At 46.7% G+C, this 22,066-nt stretch overlaps 1 protein-coding gene across 2 annotated transcripts in view; it reads left to right on the top strand.

Moving 5' to 3' along the window:
- Positions 1-22,066, top strand: part of LOC135901433 (beta-1,3-galactosyltransferase 1-like) — a 54,934-nt gene that overhangs the window by 10,106 nt on the left and 22,762 nt on the right. The window contains exon 1 of one of the 2 annotated variants that reach the window (XM_065431230.2): positions 13,456-13,580. The exons of the other annotated variant lie outside the window; for it this stretch is intronic. Coding sequence (XP_065287302.1) covers positions 13,551-13,580 — 30 coding nt within the window. The 5' untranslated portion in view covers positions 13,456-13,550. Of the gene's footprint in view, positions 1-13,455; positions 13,581-22,066 lie in introns of those variants that run through there. 2 annotated transcript variants of the gene reach the window in all.

Consider the following 22,066-nt stretch of genomic DNA (forward strand, 5'->3'; position numbering starts at 1 on the left):
ATATTCTTATTAATCAGGAATCCGACTCCTAGTTCTCGTCTCTCCGCTAAGTCCCGGTAGCACAGGACGTGCCCGCTTTTTAGCACTGTATATGCTTCATTTGTCCTCCTAATTTCACTGAGCCCTATTATGTCCCATTTACTGCCCTCCAATTCCTCCAATAGCACTGCTAGACTCGCCTCAATAGATAACGTTCTAGCGTTAAACGTTGCCAGGTTAAGATTCCAATGGCGGCCTGTCCGGATCCAGGGATTCTTAGCAACCTCTGCTGCGTCGCAGGTCTGACCACCGCCGTGGTCCGTAACACCACAACTGACCAGTTGTCGTGTTAATGAAGACGAAGTTAATTAAGGCACAGTTGATTGGTTAAAGGATGGAAAAATTCACCATCCGTCTGCATGGCACCAAAATTCAAGCTCATGCGCTAAAAAGGCCTGAATTTCTTTATAAGAAAGCGTGAAGCCGAGGCAAAGAAGGAGGAGCGTCAGGAGAATGCTGAAATGTGACGGCGTGAATATGTCCTACTGAAAACGCTATGTTGCATGATACAAAGTACGTCTTCGGAGGATGAACTACCCAAACGTACAGCGGAAAGCGTCGATCGTCCACGGAAGTACACCACGGCTGCCGAGGCGAAAAACGATGTCAAAAGAACCAAACGTCGTTAGCCCAGCGCTCATCCAAAGGAACACATGTTTCTGAAGCCATCCGCAAGTAGGCAGGCCAAGCTAATGCGACGGCGGCGTGAATTGTATGCCGACCTAAAGCAACGCGAAGCTGAAGCCAAGAGGCTGAAGCGTCAGGCTGAACATGCGTATGTGTCTTAATGGTCTTCACAGACCTGCCACGAGCGTTCCAACGTGCCATTAACCAAGCATAAACAGGCCCGAGAAAAAGAGAACAAGTAAAGAGAAAAAGAAATAAAGAGAAAGCAAGCCAAATAAAGTAACAAAGCATTCGAATGAGAATGTCAAAGTAATTTAATGGATATCTCGTGAGCGCGCAGGCTTTCGCCTTCACCCTCTCAGCGTATGCTAGACTGAAGGTAAATAAACAACATGAGACTGAATCTAAAACAGCACAGATTGCTGACCCCTTTGCCAAACGCGAGATGCAAGGAGCGCGAGTTATCACTTTCTGTGCTGCCAAAGGCTAACACTTAAGCGATGAAAGGAAAGGCGTTTTTGGTATTGCGCCTCACTTGAGTGCCTTTTCTCAGTGAAAACAAAAAGAGCAATAAAAGCTTATGAGGACCCTTTCTTTTTAATGCACGTCGCCTTAGAGAAAGGTCATTCTGGGACACGTGACGGCACGGGCTGATGTATTGTGATGTGTTGGTTCAGTTGGGACTGCTAATTTACCTTCTCTGGAAGACAGACAGACGGAGAGATAGACACTTTATTTTACGACTCTTAGTAGTCGTTATTGGATTCCATCTGTGACCCTGGTCTTGATTTTGGTAGAGTTTTGTTTTCCTTTTTGTCGATCTTCTCTTTATGTCAGCGCTAGTCCACTGTTCTTATTCTTTTTTTCGCCTTTATAAGTGTGCTACATAAAGCACTTTCTTTAGAGCGAAGCTTTCTTTGCCTCTTCTCCCAAATTTCCAGGTGCTGCTACTGCAGTGGTTTTGCTCGCACGCGCCATTGGCTTTCTTACAACACTACCGGACGGCGCTTGCCTCTTGGTCTTGCTGTACACATGCTGTATATGTGCTCCTCGTCTTGTATGTACACAACGCATATATACAATTATGATAATTAATTACCGGTTCTGGTCACTGCGGTCGGGCCGCACTCCAGGCCTGTTTATGCAATTTTATCAACACGCAGATTTCTTCTAATCCGGTGGAAAATTGCGCAGCACCGGGATTCGAACCACGGTCCTCTTGCACACGAGGCGGATACTCTACCTCTATGCCACCGCTGCACCACCGCGTAGCCCGCTCTCCTACGTGGGCCCTGTCTGTTGCTCGGTTTGGAGTATCCGAAATAGCCCGACTTGGTTCACATTGATGTGCACGTGCACCTTTATACGGGCGCACATACACACACACCCACATGCATGTACACACTGGCGCGCGATCACATAAGAAAGCCCAAATACGAACGCCTGCAGGGGCACAAGTCGCACGGCGCTTACACCGCAAGATTTAGACCTCAGCTGGTGTCGTTCTCACGTTTATCTACCGGCTGCTATGCTGCACGGTTTACTGCATCAACCCATGTGCGGCGGCGGCCAGAAGGAGCCTGAGAGAGCACGTGACGGCGTGACGCGGGAGCAGGTGCGGGACGACAGCGGCGCTAATTTGAACCAGCGCACGATTTACGGCGCCACCTCACGAGCGGGGGCCGCGCGGGCGCTTTGTGGAGCGGTCGGAAAGTTAGTTACGCGGGCGTAAAGTCGAGCACACTTCGCGAGGTTGCCTTGAGAGCAGATGTCGTGCCTTCATGACCCGAGTTTAACGAAAGCTCCTATTTTTTTTTTTTTTGCGCTTTCGTAGGCTCAAAACAAGAGCGGGAGTCTCGCCACTTCGTGCATATTTCGTACACCGTCGCGTTACACGAAACGCCTAAGCCCGTGCTTAACTGCCGTCTTAGCCGGAGAAACAAATGCGTTCTCTATTCGCGTTCGATAACTCTGCGAGCGAATGAAACCCATCTTTGCAGCGCAAACGAGAGGATGCGCCCAAAGACGAGGCGGCCCATACACGCATTCGCGGTCAGTTGCTTGCGTGCGCAGGTTCTTGACATTACATTTCATTTCCCTGCTGAAACTAACGATAAATAAACTTGAAGCGGTAAACTTCAAAACTGCTTGTAAGATTGCACTTCGCGAACAACTTCTCTGGTGTGCTAATACATTTTCATAACTAATAGCGCGCTGCTCGTTTCTGGAACATGTATAACTTTTCTTTTGCGATTTGATGGCAGTGGTTGTTCAAGCCTGATGTGCGGCACTAATTCAGGTGCGACAGAAATATCGAATTATTCTATAATAAAACATACAATTTAGCACGAAGCAGTTGTAGTTGCCTGCTTATCAACCTTGTAGTATACGAGATGGCTTAGTTACAAACTTGCAGGAGTTGAGATGCCCATAAGGCTCAATTTTCGGCAGACACAAAAATTGTACACCCAATGGTCACATCTTTCTACGAAGTAAATTTTTTCGGAGCTAAAATATAAATCAGCTGGCAATATAGCTCTTTTATATCTAGCCATGGATAATATATCGTCCTGCGTACAGCGATGACAGGCATAAAATCGTACCTCTTGAGATATACGCCACATATCTGTGAATACACTACGGCAATTGGCGAGCGCCGGCCTCCTGTCGCTTGGCTTACTGTTGCCTCGTCCTGCCCTCTTATCACTATAATACAAAACGCAATATTGCATCTCGCATTTTTTCCCCACAATTATTTTTAAAAAAGCAGTTCGTTTGCCGCCGCCTCTGGGCTTATACCAGTTAGTGTCCCGAGGAAAAGGACCACCGGAAACGCTAGGTAATCGTGCCTTCCCACACTAGTACAATTCTTTGGAAGTGGGGAAACAACGCGGATACTGGTCAGGTCTTGTGTTGTCTGCGCTCTCGTAGTCCTCGTCTTGAGACGCTGTTTCCTACTTCGAATGCATGAGATGCAAACTAGCCTAACGTGGCTCGCTGCTGGTGTCCAATACTCAGCTGGAGAAATAAATTTCCCACGATGTTCCGCCTATTGCAGTCAAGTTTGACACGGAAGAGACGGATTCAGACACAACTCGTGCGTGTAAATGTGTGGTAGAAGTATCGAGCGTAGCCGTCTGGAGAACCGCACCTAAAACATTCGCGCGGAACCTGCCGCGGTTGCTCAGTGGCTATGGTGTTGGGCTGCTAAGCACGAGGTCGCGGGATCGAATCCTGGCCGCGGCAGGATTCAAAGGCGGTCCAAATTTCCAGAATCCCCTACTACGGCGTGCTTCATAGTCAGATCGTGGTTTTGGTACGGAAAACCCCATAATCTATTTTTTTTTAGTTCACACGGCGCTCTATAACTTACGGCACAAAAATAACGAAGCCCCCATTGAGCACCCCTCTTCTGCCGCAAGGCTTCGCCTATTAAATGCAGAAATAAAGACGTTAAAAAAATAACGAAGATGTACAATGCCAAAAACGTGGCGCATTTCTTTTTTATTCTTTTTCCCAACAAGGACTCCTATCACAGCATGGGGAATTGGCCAAGAATTAGGCGTTTTTACAAGTGTTTTAATCAGAACTATAATAAAACCAAACTTAGAGTATTAGTGTGTGGGATAGAGAAAAACGAAAAGCAGAAATGAGAAAAGTGCAACAATAAATCTTGAGTGAAATAATTTAAAATCAATAAACAAAATGAAGAAAGAATATATAAATTTGTAAATTTATTGGGATAGTCGTTCTGTGTCCCACTAAAGTTGTAGATTTCAATAAAAGCGTCCCTGGGGCTGAACACCATAGAAGACGCCCCAAAGAGAGAAAATGGCTCGCGAAAATTGTCATAGCTTAAATTGACGAGATAAAACTTCTAAAACATTTTATTGTCTTGAAGATTGGCGCCAGGGCACAAAAGCAAGCTTAGCAGATTTAGGTAAACTGCAAATATAATATGGAAGGCATAGAGCCGGACCACACGTGCGTAAATAAACATCGCATGGCGGGATACTGTAGCGCCGTTTCGTAAAATAAACACGAAACAGTATGGGGTTTTACGTGCCATAAGCATTATCTGAAGTAAAGCACAGATGACAGTCTCATTGCATTCGGGTGCCTGTCTTTGTGGGTTTTGTTTTTTCCTCGGCGATACACGTATTCTTGATTTCCTGTCCTCGTATACCGAAGGTACTTGTTTCGTGATGCTTTCAATTCGACAGCAGTGCATAGCAGTTGAAGCAAGTGCCTGGCAATGAGCGCGGAGGTATAGCGGAGTCATCACCTCGCGTGTATTTGTTGTGCTCTGTCACGCGTTCACGTAGGGGCACACCGACTATCCACGTAAGTCGCCGATGAAGAGATGTTAGAGACGGCCGCTCCTTTCTTCTGTCATGTCTGTGCCAGATTATAGTGCATCGTACTGGCTCTCCTATACGGCTAGCGTCCGGCCGATGAGCTGCACGCGCTCGAAATGCGTTTCGCTATGCCTCTAAGCTTGTGGCTAAATTAGCCTAACCGGAACCGACGACTGAATCGATAAGCGTGTTTGCTCGCCCGTATAGACGTGGGCCGCTGGCAGATATATGGTGTTAGTCTCGTGTTCGGCGTTGGCGTCACGACTTGTTAATGCGCGAAATGCACCGTATCGCATTGTCAATAAGCCGCCTACATAAGGGCAGCATTACTCAAGCTGTATTGATATCATTAAGCTCAATTATTGACCCGTCGCGGTGGCTTCGCGGCTGTGGTGTTGCGCGGCTAAGCGCAAGGTCGCGAGATCAAATCCCGGCCGCGGCGGCCGCATTTTGATGGAAGGAGGGGGGTGGGCGAAATGCAAATAACACTCGTGACCCGTGCATTGGGGGCTCGTTAAAGAACCAGTGGTAGTGAAAATTACTCCGGCGTCCCTCACAACGGCGTGCCTGACAACGGAATCGTGGTTTTGGCACGTAAAACCCCAAAATTCATTAAAGCTAAACTATTCGACGCGTGCAGGGCCACTGCGTGCAGTCATGCTGCATAGTTGAAGCTCCCGTGTATATTTCCACGCCAGTGTCTTTCGTCATGTCGTTGTGGCACGATGATGACGCACTGCGTGCGCTTCGGGTGTCACCGGCAGCCGCGGTATACAAGTGCGCCTCGACAAATTATAGGGCCATGAAGCATCAAGCAATGAGCATTTGCCAGCTACCTACGACCATCGTGATCAGGAAACAGAGTTCACTGAAGTCGCGTTTCTGCGCTCACTACTGCTGCGAACAAAATACGTCCAGCGATGTCTATACCGAAGAGCAGGGCATTTTAATTTTACCGAACGCATGGCCACACCTTTCGCATTATTACGCAGTAACTCCCAGCATCGTCCGAAGCTGATAGACTTTGCATGCCCGAGGCGGAAGTGCAAAAGAGAGATAAAAAGGGAGAGAGAAAATCTGAGCTCGGTTGGTTACCTTGTACTGGGGAAAAGGGCGCGGAAAGATGAGGGAGACCTTATGCACGCACGCGATGACACCTTCACTGTTCAGTTCCCGCACGCTGTCTTACAGGCCGGTGCGTCTCGAAGAACGCAGAAGTGCTTTTGTGGCTTTGTACATCGCAGGTACACGAAGACACGGTTCCCGGGTCTCCTCTTCTGTAAGAGGCCTTGCATGTAATTGCCCTAAAGGTGTCCGAAGGGCAAGCCTTTCGTCTTCGTGTGATCGTCATTCAAACAGGTGGAATTTTAAGGTTTCTTCTGAGCCACAAGTGTTGCCATTGGTGGTCCCCGCCAGTCCAATTAGGAGTGAATAGTCGTTCGTAAATAACCGCCTACTCCCAGGTGCCATAGTAAGGTTTCTTCACGTCGAGTTAAACCGGTCAGTGGCGTAGCCATGGGGTGGCACACCGGGCGCGTTCTCCGCGTCCCCCCCCCACCTCCCCCCCACCTTCCCCCTACCCTTTCGGAAAAATTTCTGGCTATGCCACTGAAACCGTGTAAAAGTTCAAATTTCATATGTGGGTCCCTGTCGTGCAGGCGCGGGTTACTGAGCTCCGCTGGCTTCCACTTGTTTAAAGGGGTGGTATCGGCAAGATGGCCGATCTGCCGCGCTGCATCCTTTATCAAAAACGGAATCGAGGTGCTTTCCCTTCCTCCATGTGCCTCATGGGCAGCTTTGTCGGGACGCTTTTTTCCAATAATATCGCATTGCTCCGGTAGCAAGAAAGTGTCACATTTTTTGAGGTGTTGTCTTTTGTGTTGGAGGGGAGTACAAATTGACTTGGGAATTAATTTCCGTTCATTCTTTTACTCGTGAATTTTTATTGTTACCGAAATTTCCTAGACCGGGGAGCATATTCAAACTTTGCGTGTTTAATTATTTGTTCCATGGTAGTGTTTATTGCCTCTTTGTGGTTTATTTATGCCTCCTTTATTACATGTTAATAGCTGTTTGCAATTCGACACGAACAAGCACTTATAAGTTTGTAAGATTACTATTCTCTCCTTGTACGCTCTACCACCCAGCAAGGAGATAGGGGAATTAGAAAATGACATACTGACACCAAACATACATGTTTGTGGTCGCAAGAGGGAAGAGATTGTCTTCCTTGTGATAGCGTAAAACTTGTGTGTGTTTGTATCTAAACAAAGTTTACGCGAACATTCGACATTTATGTCTATTTGCACCATTCCTGGTGCTCCTGTAGAAATTTGTGCTGCCAGGCAGCGCTGTACTCAAAGGTCTTTCATTAGTTCTTCGTGGACGCGAAGAAAAAAATGGTGTTAAGTTTGTTAAACACAGCAAGGCAAAATATATTTTTGCTTGTTTATCAAAAACTTTGAATTACCTTGTTTTGTATATGCAAATAAAGTAATAGTGACATTTTCACTAAATGTTTTGTGTCAGCTTTTGTTCTCACAGCTGCTACTCCCATCGTTTCCAGATAGTGGATGCTGCCGCCTCATGGATGGATGGATGAAAAACTTTATTAGAGTCCTTTAGGGCGCGCACTAGCGCGCAGCGGGCCGCTCCCACGTCGGGACAGAGAGGCCGAGTCTCTCCGCCGCGTCGCGGGCCCGTTGGACAGCCCATAACTGTTCTTCGAGGTTGGGGCTGTGTAGGACCGCATCCCAACGTGAAGAAGTGTTGTTTTTATCGCTGTGTAACGCGGGACATCGCCAGAGCATGTGAGGTAAACTCGCTAAATCATTGCAAAGTGCACATGCATTTGTTGTTTGAATTTCGGGGTACACCTTGTGAAGAAGTAGGGGGTTTGGGTAAACCCCCGTCTGTAGAAGCCTGAGTGTTAAAGCTTGAGGTCTATTGAGTTTGCAATGTGGGAGGGGGTAGATCCTCCGAGCCAAATAAAAGTGCTTAGTAATTTCGGTGCAGGATGAAGGAGAGTCCCGATTGTCAGTACCCCCAGCGTCAGGCTGCCCGGTAGCTACGCGGTTGATGATCCCTCGCGCAGCTCCGTGTGCCGACTCGTTGAGGTTGGGCGGGGCACCCTCGATCTGTCCCATGTGGGCTGGAAACCAGATCAATGTGTGTGGCTTGATCTCCTTGCTTCCTAGTATCCTTAGGGCCAGCTCGGATATGGTACCTTTGGCAAATGCCCTAACAGCTGATATGGAGTCACTGTAGATTGATGTCCTCTTGTCGTCCAATAAGGCCATCGCTATTGCAGCCTGCTCTGCGATCTCAGAGGACGTCGTCCGAATCGAGATTGCGTTTGTTATTTGCCTTTCATGATCTACGCTAACTACAGCGAAGGCCTGTCCGTCGGCGTAGCGCGCTGCGTCTACGAAACTGTTCTCCGAAGCCCGTTCACGAGCCTTTTCCAGGAGAGCCTTCGCGCGCGCCCGACGTCTTCCCACGTTGTGCTCTGGATGGACGTTTCGTGGGATCGGGGCGACAATGATGCGGTCCCGCTGCTCTCGAGGGATGCTACAGAACTTTGTTTTGATTACTCTGGAAGGAACGCCCAGGTCCTGTAAGATGTGTCTTCCAGCTTGTGTGGTAGATAGCCTGACGAACTGGGCCCTCTCCTGTGCTTCCGCTATTTCCTCTAGCGTGTTATGCATGCCAAGTTGAAGTAAGCGTTCCGTGTGAGTGTATATGGGGAGGCCGAGAGCTCTTTTGATTGCCTTCCTGATTAATGCGTTGAGCTTATCCCGCTCCGATCTTTGCCAGTTGTGCATAGCCGCGACGTAAGTGAAATGACACATTACGAACGCATGTACCAATCTCACGAGGTTATCTTCTCCGAGGCCTTGCTGCCGGTTGGCCACTCTTCTGATTAGTCTGATGGCATTGTCCGTCTTCTTAGTGAGTCGCAGCACTGTCTGGTTGTTTGAACCATTCGACTCTACCATCATGCCGAGAATCCGGATAGCATCCACCCTCGGAATATATCCTCCGTCGTTTGTGCGCAGTTTTATGTCGCATTCGGCGAGTGGTTTCCACCCCTTTGGTTTCGGGCCTCTGCGCTTGGGTCGATAAAGTAGCAGTTCCGACTTGTGCGGTGAGCACCGAAGGCCCGTGGACTCAAGGTATCTCTCGGTAGCATCAATCGCCTCTTGCAGGGCCGTCTCTACCTGTCCGTCACTACCTCCCGTACACCAGATGGTAACGTCATCTGCGTATATGGTATGACTGATACCATCGATAGCAGAGAGTGTCCTGGACAGTCCAATCATGACGAGGTTAAAGAGGGTTGGGGATATGACTGCCCCTTGTGGCGTCCCCTTAGACCCCAGCTTGACCATGTCTGAAGTCAGGTCCCCGATCTTAAGTGTGGCTTCTCTATTTGACAGGAAAGATCTCGTGTAGGAATGAAACTGAATGAATGCTGCCGCCTCATGCCTCCATAAAATTATTTTCGATACACGCAACGTTGCATGGAGAAATGCGTACTGATTGTGAAATGTGCCACTTTTTCTGATGTCGTGCTTTCTGCTTGTACACGATATAATTACCAAAAATCTCACTATAATGTGATGACTACATGTTACTGTTTCCAGAAAACTCTTTCAGCATGGTCCACAGCAAAGAACCATGTTGCGGGTCAAAGCTGTATACAATGCATTCACTTTTACAAAAGTAGCATACTGTATATTTCATCAATTATTTTGTTCATTCCGCATTTAATCCCAAATTGCCTAGCATGTGTCAGCTTATTTCATAAGGTACACATTTTTTATGCACCGTGAATTCTGCACTAATTGCTGCAATCTGCCTTGTGTAAATGACCTGCGCTGTAATATACCAAGGCCGCAAAGACGCTTTATACGCTGTGATCCAGACTGCCCTTGAATATTAAAAATAGAGAATTTGAGACGAAATGTTGATTTCTGCCGAACAAGTTGTATAGCAATCGCAACAAAATTTGCGTAGTAATCATTAGTACGAATATTGCCAATTTTTGATTAGCACCCAAATAACTAATTGCGGCTAACGGCAGTGCTGGTGAATCACCACTCCATAACCGGTTGCTGGAAGCTTTCTGCCGCAGAATAGTCTCAAAAACAAATACTGCAAACGTGCCATAAAATGCACTGCTGTTCCAGTTTGGATATTTATTTGAAGAATCCTGCTGCAGGGCATGCAGAATTAACTGAAACAGCAACGCACTTCGTTGCAGAATCTGACTTCCAATTTCTAGAAACTGGTGTCAAGCACAATTTATAGGAAACTGGTATGGTTTCAGTGTTGGCCGCCTTCAACATGCAATGACAAGTCCCGTAAAGAAATTTAAAAAAAAGCTAATTAGTAATATTTTGTCCCTAAATAGTTGTATTGAATACCGCACAAATTCAGATTTATGTCGCCGATATAAAGCTTTCATGGCAACAAAATGCCATTTTGTCTTAAGTCTCAAATATTTATTAATTTTAGACAATGAGACATGTCCAAGAATTTTGGGGATAGCCCCTCTGGCGATTTCTATGAACTTTTCCTTTTGTAATCATTCGTATAAGCACGCAGCCCTGCCAGTCTTCTCCCGCGCATTTTTCTGCGAATGCCCATGAATTTCGTACATTGCTTCTTCGACCAGCCATTGAACTTCACTGAAGTTCACTAGCCTAACTCATTGAGCAGCTCTTTCAAAAAATGGTATCTCAGAGTATCGGCCGAAGTTCAATAACATTACGTTACCTACGTCGAAAGGGTACTTTCTTTCTGATAACATATGCTTTTACGGCACTTGGTCGCAACTCCCCTGCCGCTTTACAGCAACGTTTTAACCTTGACCAAAACGCTGCTATAACCAGCAGGGAAGTGGCAACTAAGTGTCCTAAATGTCTATATATTCATAAGAGAGTACTCTCCTGATGTTGGTAACTGAAACTTGTTGCAATTTGGCCGACGTATTGAAATATAATTTTTGTAAAGTGCTGCTCAGTGAGTTATGCTAGTGCATTGCGGTGAAGTCTGATGGATGGCCGAAGAAGCTATATACGAAATTCATGGGCATGCGTAGAAGGACGCACGGGTGAAGTTTTGCAAGGCTAAGCCTACACGAAGGGTTAAAATACAAAAAGACTATGTGTACCTATGCTGAAGATTACTATATATACCTTTTAATTTAGAGGTGCACAAAACTGTCAGGATGTAGCCAATTTTTAAACGGTACTTGAGTAGAGGTAATTATTTCGTTTCTAATTTATAGGTGTGGAAATTTGTGAGAATATACCCCTTTATTAAAGATTACTTAATTAAAATTACTATGCAACATATATTTATAGGTGAACAATATTGTGAGAATATGCCCCTCTATTAAACATGACCGTGCTAAGAGTGTACTGCAGGTTACACAGCGACGAAGGAAGTAACGGCGCTTACTGACATACTAAGTTTCTCGCAGGTTATCCACACATCCACCCAAACTCACAGGTAATATTACGCCAAGTGTATTGCAAACGTAATAAAAGTTAGTGAATTGGCGCACACTTGAGCCAATCCGCTAGAGCATGAGAGAAGGCGACAACACCGACAACACATGATTGCTCGATGCTGAACGTTTTGTGACGGTCGACAAAGTAAGTTAGTGACAAGCGATAAGATGTATTAGCTACGCGTTATTGCAAAGTACAGAGTGAGTGAGTGAAAACTTTTAGGTCTTTCAAGAGTGTCGCGGTTACGAAGTCTCCGTCGTCTTCATCTTCTTGGCGCTCGCGACTTGAGACTTCTCTTCAGCAAGGGTGGGCCCCTATTCCAAGGCTCCACTGAGTCGCGCTGCATCGCTCGCGTGCTGCACTAGGGCCCTTTGGGCCGTGAGCTCGCTGCTGGTGAGCCGACTCTCCCATTATTCCACAAACACGAACACCCGAGTGCAAAGTACGGAACAAATCTACCTTCCAAACCATTGTGCGCAGCAAAAAAAAAACAAAAAAACATATCTATCGCAGCTGAACAAAACCTCAAACGATTGGGCAGCAAATAAACAATCAGACAATGACAACACCGAGGAACCATACGAGTCAGAAACGGGACAAGCCGCTGCTTCAACGTACTAAGCAAAAAATGACGGTCACTTAAGTAACGTTATGTGATTTAATGGGAAAGCATTATGACTTGTCTAATTAATTAGTTAAGTCCATGATACATGATGTCATGCATTGTCACGTGTCCTTCACTACTCTACCTTAATCCACCGCGCTTTAATTTGTATACACATTAATTCACCTTGCTCTAATTTGCACCAACTTTTATCCACCTTAATCCACCGTGCTCTAATTTGTACCAACCATAATCCACCTTCATCCACTCTAACGTCACAGCCACATGTCTGCGACGTGACGTGTGCAATGACGCAAGCACTAGGCACACCTTTTGTCAGCCAGAAACGTGGAGCCGCCGTAGCGTCGGGGAACCGTGCTCATCTCGCACCCCGGAGGACCCGGCCCAATTCACCAATACCGAAATGTACCAAATTTTCCTTTCAAAGCCATTCACTTACTTTGTTTAGAGGAACCTCCATGAGAAGTTTGACGTAAATCCGAGCATGTGGCAGTCGGCCACTGTTTTTTCCCAATCATCGCTTGATAACGCCAGATTTTTTGCCTCATGAGACATATATTGCTTTCGCATTAATACAACAGGAAGATCAAAGCAGACTGATTCTGATTTAATTAATAAGCGGAATGTTCGGAGTGCCTGGAAAATATTTCTAGCCCTGCTTTCAGTACAAGCACAGTACACGCTGTTCGCGCCCTATGGGCAAGGCATAATGAGTTCCCAAAGTGCTTACATGTCCTGAGGCTGCTGCCAAAGCCTCGTGTCGTCTACCCAGTGGCCGTGACAGATGTTTGCTGAGCCGCACCGACGTCATGCACATTGTTTGTAAACAAGGAGGCAGCTGAGGCGAGCAATGGAGGCGTCACCACGCGATCAGAAATGGCGACGCCCATGGGATCACCGTGAAAAGGGTCTACAGTTTCCCGTACGCACGTCTGTGGGTGGAGGTCTTGCAGTCGTTTAGCTCATTGCTTTCGCATAGTGTTCCTGTATATGGGACGCATAACTTTTCCGGCGCCGCCCGTACCGCTATTCGCCGAGCGCGATCACGTGGTGCAAAATGACGTCAAATGATCAACTGCGCGCTCCGAAGCCAACTTTACGGAAACGGCTCCGACTCGTTTCTGTCAGTGCCATCGAAATTGCAATCAGCGGACCGTCGAGCGTGCGTAGCAAGATCGGTTCCGGGTTGCAGGTACGGCATTCGAGGATGTTAAGGTAATGACTGGTGAAGTGCTACGAAGCAGGTCATTTTGACACTTGTATTCCAGTATGACGGGTTGCAGCGCAACAAACTGCGCAAATCGCACGGAAGGTGGCAAAGCTTTTTACGCGGTGCCGTGCGAACGGACGAGACCGGCCTGCTCCGAAAGGGACTAGGGTATGCGAGGTCCGTTCGCCTTGTTTACAGAGGTGAGTTCGGCTTGTTCGCACTAAAGCGGCATTTATCTCGAGTAACACTCCTGTACACGCGGAAATGCGTACGCCTGGCATGCGAGGTTGTACACTTGTGCAATTTTCGGTGTATATGTGCAGCGCGACACAGACGCGGTACAAAGAAAGGACGACACGTCTGTTTCGCGCTGCACATATACGGCAAGAATGTTGACTTACCAACTCGCTCAATTCGCTTTGTTGCTTGTACGATTGTTCTGACTATGCGGCTCCAGAAAAGTGTATTCAGAACAGAACAAATATTTGCAGGTACAATTTGCCCGCTGCACCCTGGCTTTTCTGTGCTCCGTTTTCTTCTTTTTTTAAATTTTTTTTTGTCGGCGTTCTGATTTTTTTATGTAAAGTCGATTGATGTGGTGTTCATTGTTTTGTAGTAAGCGAAAACACCGTGCGCTCCCGCTTATGAGACAACTGCGATAGCGTCAGCATTTACCGCCCGCAATATGCTGCTTGTTCGATCGGCCTTAGTCGACGTGAGGAATGTCAAATTGTTTTTGCACGTGTAATAAGCGCTGTGTTATAGTAAATTAACCTGAGCAGTATGAAGAGATAAAGAAAAAATGTGCTGTCATATTACAGTCTCCAATGTGTGAATAATTACTTTGCCAGTTTGTCATCTTATGTGATTAGTCAAATAAAAATAACCTGTTGTTACTCTTAATAACTTGTTGCCTTTCCAGTGGCTTTGAATTCTGCCCCACAAGGCTCCAAGAACCAGCACTCATCCCCTGCTGCCACCAGCCATTGCTCGTCCATTCCCTTGTACGAAACAAATTTGATCTAGAAGATCGTGCATCTTGAATCTTTTTCCAATTCCCGATTTGCTGCAACGATGCAGCTGTTAAGTTTGCGGTATGAATCGTAAAAATAAGCTTTGCATAAGATGTGCGCATGTGAACATTTGAAATGCTTTTAAATTTATGTGTCTGCACCGCATATATCGAAAACGTGCAGCTGCTGTGAACGACGTTTAGTGATGAATGACAGTCAGCGGTCACTGACATAATATTGCAGGCACGATAGTTCTGTTGGCGACATTCATTATTCGTCTCGTCTCGGCAGCCAAAATGTGCGTACATAATTGTCTATTGCACGTGTGTGAAGTTTTCTTTAAACACTCTTTAAACCATTTCTTGCCTACCGCCTCCGCGAGAAAACTTCATAAGCATGCTGAAAAACATTGCACCGCGTTTTACTGCAAGGTAATGCGCGTTTGCACGCGAACTTCTGAGCCGTTCGAGCCACGGGCGTAGTCAGGATTTTATTTCGAGGGATCGAGAGGGGTTCCATTTTTTATATGTACATTCGTGCGGGTGTTTGTATATGTGCGTGTACATATCTACACGCAAACTAAACATTTCGGGGGGTTGGCGCCTCTCCGGTTACGCCAATGGTTCGAGCTTAGCCTGCATTAAAGCGTGTCATCTTGCTCAGCGCTTGCGTGCAGTTGCCGCATGTGGCTCACGACCAGCAGACAAAAAAAGCAAATGGAAAACCGCGCGGCATTTGCCTCCTGCGCGCGCGAGGAGTGGCTCCACTGCAGAGATGCATCATAAACCGGACCTACGCGCAACTCTGCTACCTGCGGGAGCATACACAGGAACACGACTTTCGCATGTTTACTGGCACCATCTTCCGGCAGACGTGAACACTACTCCAGCCAAGCTCGTTCGAGACGAGCCGGCATCGCGAAGTCAACGCGCGATTATCGCACCTCGCAACATGTAGAACCACGCGAACTGCGCGTCCATGCTATAGCTTGTGCTGCGTTCTTCGCCTGGTAGCTGACAGAGCCCGTCACGTACGTGGGGCTCGCAACACAAGGACGCAGATTTCACGTGCGGGCGCGGGACACGACGGGATCCTCTTTACATGCGCATTTCAATCCCGCATTACCTTCACGCACTATCTTGGCTCTTTTTCAGCGTGAACACGGGAGCCCGTGGAATTACGTGCTGCCAGCGCAGTCTACTGATGGCACCGAAGAGTTTCGCGCACGCTCAGTAGGTGCAGCGCAAAGGAATTATTACTCCGAGCGCATGGCATCACGTCATTGCGCTCGACGTCTGCTGTACTTGGAAAGCATATTTAGCGCCAGCAAACAAGGACAGAAGGAAGACGACACCACAATTCTCTCCTTGTTTGCTGGCGCGAAATATGCTTTCCAAGTCAGTTTACCAACACGCCCAACAAATGGCACGTCCGCTATACGCTGAGGTGTCCCAGCCGACAAACGGAGTACTACGGCACATGACATGAGCCGTAGTGAAACGTGAACTGGTTCTGCTTGTGTCTACTAACAATGAACACGTTTTCGAAGTGCGGTGAAATCTGAGAGCAGACAAAAACTTCGTGCTTGTTGTTTAACATTTACTTCTGTGTATAATGGCAGCAATGGTTCCCGTTGAAGAATGTCTCTCCAAGTATCCCGATGCAAGCCGTACGTGGTTAACCACTACTAGTAGGTTTCTAACTGTGCCTAAAATGTTTGGTCAAGCATGAATTAAATGAAGAAAATGGTCTGTATACAGTTTCCTTCGCGTAGCGTTTTTCTTTTTTTATTCGTTTCTTTTATTTGAAGCGTGAACATTTTTGCGCGCAGAAGTGAAGGCCATAATGATACTCCCTGATACTCAGGCAAGACAACATTTCAGGGATACACCATTTGAGATGCTTAGTGCAGTTTATCTACCTTTGACCCGCACTGAATGCAGAAGTCACCGCCCAAGCATTCCGTACAGATTATTAACAAGCAAAGCTGAAATGTGCAGCCCCGGTGTTTACCAGTGGGTTAATCCCGACGGTTCATTAAACGACGGCTTGATAGGCTGCCGGATTCTCGGTACGCAGTTGCTGCTTGCGCTCGGCTGCACGAGCATGTTCTTGTACCTGTGCTGTAACATCGGCATGGCGTAGACGAGCTCGTTTGCGGTTCTGCTCGCGACGTTGCTGATCGAAAGCTGCCTTCTCCTAAGGAGCACCTATGACGCGTGGCCTGCCTCTTTCGGAGCTAGAGAGAAACTGCTGCGCATGTGCTCGGCTGCGACGGAGAGCTACGACGTCACCTCTGGCGCAGCTAATCCGACACCACCTAGATAACACAAGGCCTTTTCACTCCGATCCATGACGTCATGTTACCTGGCTCGACCGCCATAGAATCTAATGAGGATGATCCCGAGTAGGCAACAGTGATTTTGATGGCACCGCTTTCATCACGCGAGCCTTGTCAATGAAAATTTTGGGCCAGGGAGCGTGACATCATGGATCATAGTACACAGGTCTTGCGCTATCTAATCGCGCGCCTCTCTGTCTTTCTCTTTTTTGCGCATGCGCATGGGGTTGAAGCGGAGAAGCTTTCGGCGTACAAGCGACCGACAGACGGACGGAAGAATCGGCTATATAGCTTTCGCTGGAGAGAAGCACCAAGCGGACGACAGGCGAGCCCTCCGATGACGTGATGCGCGCGAATGGATGCCACTCTCGTCACACATGAGCACAGCGATTCTGCTGTGCCGCTAGGCTGCGCTCGTATGAAATCCACGTGGATCCGTGTTCACGCTCAAAAAGGTCAACGTAGTGCTTCTGTGTACGTGAAGACTAAAACTGCACTCTTCTCCTTACGCTTCAGTCTGCCAGTCAGTGGAGCACACTGGGCTTTCAACTAAGTTGGCAGCGGGTGACATCACTCACAATAGCCCTTTACACCGGCCGCGATAACCCAGTGGCTGTGGAGTTGCGCTGCTAAGGTCGTGCGTTCGACACCGGCCGCGGCGACCGCATTCCGATGAAGCCGGAATACAGAAGCGCTCAGGTACCGTGCATTGGGTACACTCTAAAGAACTCCAAGGGGTAAAAATGATCGACATTCACCCACTATATATGCGGCGTGCCTCATAATCAACTCGCGGTTCTGGCAATTTAATAATCACAGTTTAATTTAATTAATTGTTAACGTGGACATGCTCCAGCGCACATCCATGTTTGCTTTCGCGCCACTGCCGAAAGCGCGAACAGCAGTTGCAACCAGCCAACACTGTCTAACTTGTTCCACAGTCGAGTGACAACTAAGCCAACAGGGAAAGCACTTCCCACAGCTCTTTGCACATTTGCCACTTTTCCACCGCACCCATGTCAGGAAGTCCCTCTACACAGAGAGAAATGGTTGTGCGTTTTGTATGCGCCCGTATTAGGCTTTGTTCTTTCCTTCTTTTCTCCTCCGACAATATGCTTCATCAAGATTGGCAGCGCAGACGGTATTGTGCATCGGGGCGACCGTTGTATCTGATGGTCGTGGCAGGCGTACTGGAGCGCGTCGCGAGAGGCGCCTGTGGCCCTGATAGATGTAGCTGTTCCTGCCGATGCACACCTACACACAAAGTGACGCCGCCTATGGGCGAGAACGTTGTAACCAGCACAGCAGGCCTTGTTTGCCCCAGCACGCTCCTGCGAGACCTTAGCCGTAAACGCGGCTGTCGGTTCTGCGAGGTTCTGCTACGAAAATTAGGTGGGCAAAATGTCCTGAACCGTGAAGCGGTTTCATTTACTGCAAGCAGCTCGAACAAGGCGACCGGGACCCACGCTGACAACAGCTGCCGCTCATCTGTGTTCGGCGGTTCCTTTCTTCAAGTTGGTTGCGGTGAATTCGCGCAAGCTATGGCACAGGTGTATTCGCCGCATGCGTCTCCAGTTACACGCTGAATGCACAACGTGCACGTGCAGTTTTTTTCTCTTTTTTTGAGATGATGTAGTGCCTACGCCGACAACTGCTCGTGCTCGGAGCCTCCGAATGCTGCGCTATTTACTAGCCATTGTAAGCAAAACGGAACGCACAACTATGTTGAGCTGCTTTTACGTATAACGCAAAGCTGTCAGACAACGCAAAAAACGTTACGAACGAACATAACTCTTCTGAATCGAACATGGCGTCGAATGCTCTTCTATTAAAAGGCTGCGCTGGGCAGGCACAAGCCAGCCATCGCTTTTGCACCGAACAATGCGGAAGGTTTCCGGCTGCATGATATATCTGGCAGCTTGCTCCGTATTTGCGCTTCTTGAACAGTGAGCATCTCTAAAATGCTTGATCCTTACACACACACACACACACACACACACACACACACATATATATATATATATATATATATATATATATATATATATATATATCTGCTTCGAATTTAATCCTTCCCTTGCTTGGCGAATATATGGAGATAAAATAAAATCGAACAGGTTCCTTAGGTGGTCATCTAAGGGGTCCATAACGCAATAGCCCTCAATGCATTTTATTGTCTTCAGTTTGTTTTAAGGCATGTTGTGCGACACATTCGATCAGAGCTTCATATCTATATTACAGGTGCTGCTTCGATGATGCAGAACGGCACGTATACAGATTTGCACAACTTTATCAGATGTCTAGATGACGCAGAACCTCAAAGCCAGTACGCGAACCGCCTAATTCAACTTTTGACTCCTTACAACGTGCACAGTTTCCCAAAACGTGAACGCAAAGAAACATATCGCTGCTCGCCGTAGAGCAACGTACCCGCCTGTTATACTGACGTCATATGTCGGAACGTCAAGGCTTTGTTTCTTGTCAGAGGCGGTCATCTGAAAAACCGAGATTTCTGCCTTCCATGCGGCTTATTTCGTTCTATGAGCGATGTATCACTTATATAACTGCATTAAGAGCCATATATGAGCTTATACCATGAGCTTTATATCACAGCGATGTAGTGCCTATATCACGTATTGATGTATGAGTCACATACCTATCTGAGCTTCGCAGCACCGTAGCGTGACTGCTACAACATCATATCTTTTTTTTCTTTCTTTCTTTTTATCTATGAAGGTTTAGATTATTTGTCTTAAATTCTTTCTGATACAATGATTCCAGTAGCAGCCATAATGTTTTACGAGAAATAGTCGACATCAAAAAAGAATACTATATATTGAGAACTCGGAGTGTCGTCACTGCTAATTAAATAATGTGACAAATTTTGCAAATCATCACTTTGCCCTGCATTTAAATATGGCTCTGCGTGAAATTACTTGCGCCGCATTACACCAAGGTTATGTGTGCGCTTTGTTTTTGGAGTTTTTTGCCTAATGCACCTATATATGGCAGGCGCAAATTGGACTCAGCTGGCGCAAGACAGGGGTAACTTGAAGATCGCAGGAAGAGGCCTTCCTACTGCTGTGGACGTGATGATGTTGATGCACATATATAATTTGCCTTGTGTGGCACGGAAATAGTTTTCAAATAATCTGCCCCTACATTTCACATAGACAAAAGGATATCCTGCAGCATCGCAATGTAGTCTGCTTGAAATGTATGACCAATCCATTAATTCTAAATCGGCGGAAGTATATATATATATATATATATATATATATATATATATATATATATATATATATATATATATATATATATATATATATATATATATATAGAAGCGAGAAGAAAGGGGGTTAACCGAGGGACCCGATAATTATTAGTCATATAATGAGAAGCCTGTGAGTGGGGGCGCTGGCCAACACTCCCAGGGTTCTACTAGTACACATAAATACCCAAAAAAGTGGATGGGGAAACGCCGCCGCGGTAGCTCAATTGGTAGAGCATCGCACGCGACATGCGAAGGTTGTGGGTTCGGTTCCCACCTGCGGCAAGTTGTTTTTTCATCCACTTTAATTTCCATTAATTTATCATTACTTTATTTCATTTATTAAGCACATGCAATTTCCCCTATGTTGTAACTGGTGTCAGTGTTTGTTGGCTTCTCATTATATGACTACATATATATATATATATATAGCGCTGTGCATAATCGTTTGTCAGTTTTGTGACTTTGCCACGCGACTATCCATGCGCCTCTTCAGAAACGACATTCCCAAGCGAGACTAACTCGTTTACTCTCGCAATTATAATTGGAATCCCGCCGATATTCCGCAGAGTACACCTGCGCACAATGATACCCACGCACACTTGTTCTTTGTTTGAACAGCGAACGACAGGAACCATCAGCTCATCGAAGCTGTGAAGCACTACATACCTGATCACTTCGAGAAATACACCAAAGACACCGCCCACCCTTTGTAAAAGTTCAGCCCTTATCATGCAATACCCCAGCACAGAGCATTTGAGGCATAAGAAGGAAAAAAAGACAGACGGACGGGCGGGCAGGCGGGCGGACGGATTGCATTTGTCGTGTTCGAGGGAAGCGGTGTGGGGGAATCTTGCAAATGCAAAGTGCAGTTCGCACATACAGAACATTTACTATTTGAAACATGTAGAACTAAGCGACAGAATATAAGTGCCGGATATACAGGGTGTCTTTTTGTTTTACATAATTTTTTGTGCAATATTTGTCCTGACGTCTCGCAAAATCTGCATGCGTGAGCTGTGCTTGAACGAGTGAAAGCATAGCTATCTCCAACGGCACGTCCGAAGTTGAAGCTGAAGGTAAACAGCGTGTACGCATGGCTTCGTCTCGAAGCCCATTCCTCACCTTCCATTCAGCGGTGATCACGGCTAAAAAAAGTTCGCAACCCCTTGGAGCCGTGTTGACCTCCCAGCGAGCGCCGAGTGTGACAGACGACACGCCGGAAAATGCGCGGCACCAACGCGAGTCACTCATCAAACACGCCTCCGCAAGGACACTCCCGGCAGCGCAATGGAAGGCGCTTTGTCTCTTGCTGGGAATCAAGGTTTACTGCATGCGGTTTGTACAAAATGCGCTAATTTGTTTGTTTGTTTGTTTGTTTGTTTGTTTGTTTGTTTGTTTGTTTGTTTGTTTGTTAAGTATGTGTGTAGGAGAGGTTGGCATGATGGGTGATGCGCGTCAATCCTCCTCAGTTAGGCCAACAGCATATAGCAAAGGTAGACCGGCAGCAACAAACAAACGAGCAAATAAGACAAAAACAGTATACAGAAAGGATAGGCGGGCTCAACAAACACACAAACAAGCAAGATATAAATGTACAATAAGGTGCATATAAAAGTCGGAACGCGCTATAGCGCATACAGTTCACATAAAGTTCAATTAGCACGCTGAAACAACACAGAGTTGGCACAGCAAGAAATTTCAATTAATAGTATGCAGCGGCCACTTGCAATTTCCTCGTATTTCAAGGAAACACCGTCTACAGTATATAAAAGGTTACACCACAGGCTGCATCAAGACCAACATCAAGGGGCACTTCAAAGAAACCTTAAACTGAGCACGGGGACATTTAAGCAAAACATGCAGAAAATTTTACATCGCTCCACTTTACCCGCAGTTTTCTGGGCGCTTTCGAAAATTATTTTGATGTCCTAACGGGGCCCTTTTGCTGTTCAGACGTTAAGTATATTTTTTCATGTCAGAACGGCTTTTTGTCCAGGGCACGCAATTTATCTCTTCACATTTTTTTTCGGTGCCAAACATAAATACTGCAGTGCATTG

The sequence above is a fragment of the Dermacentor albipictus genome, chromosome 1 (assembly GCF_038994185.2).
Source record: "Dermacentor albipictus isolate Rhodes 1998 colony chromosome 1, USDA_Dalb.pri_finalv2, whole genome shotgun sequence".
Taxonomy (NCBI): domain Eukaryota; kingdom Metazoa; phylum Arthropoda; class Arachnida; order Ixodida; family Ixodidae; genus Dermacentor; species Dermacentor albipictus.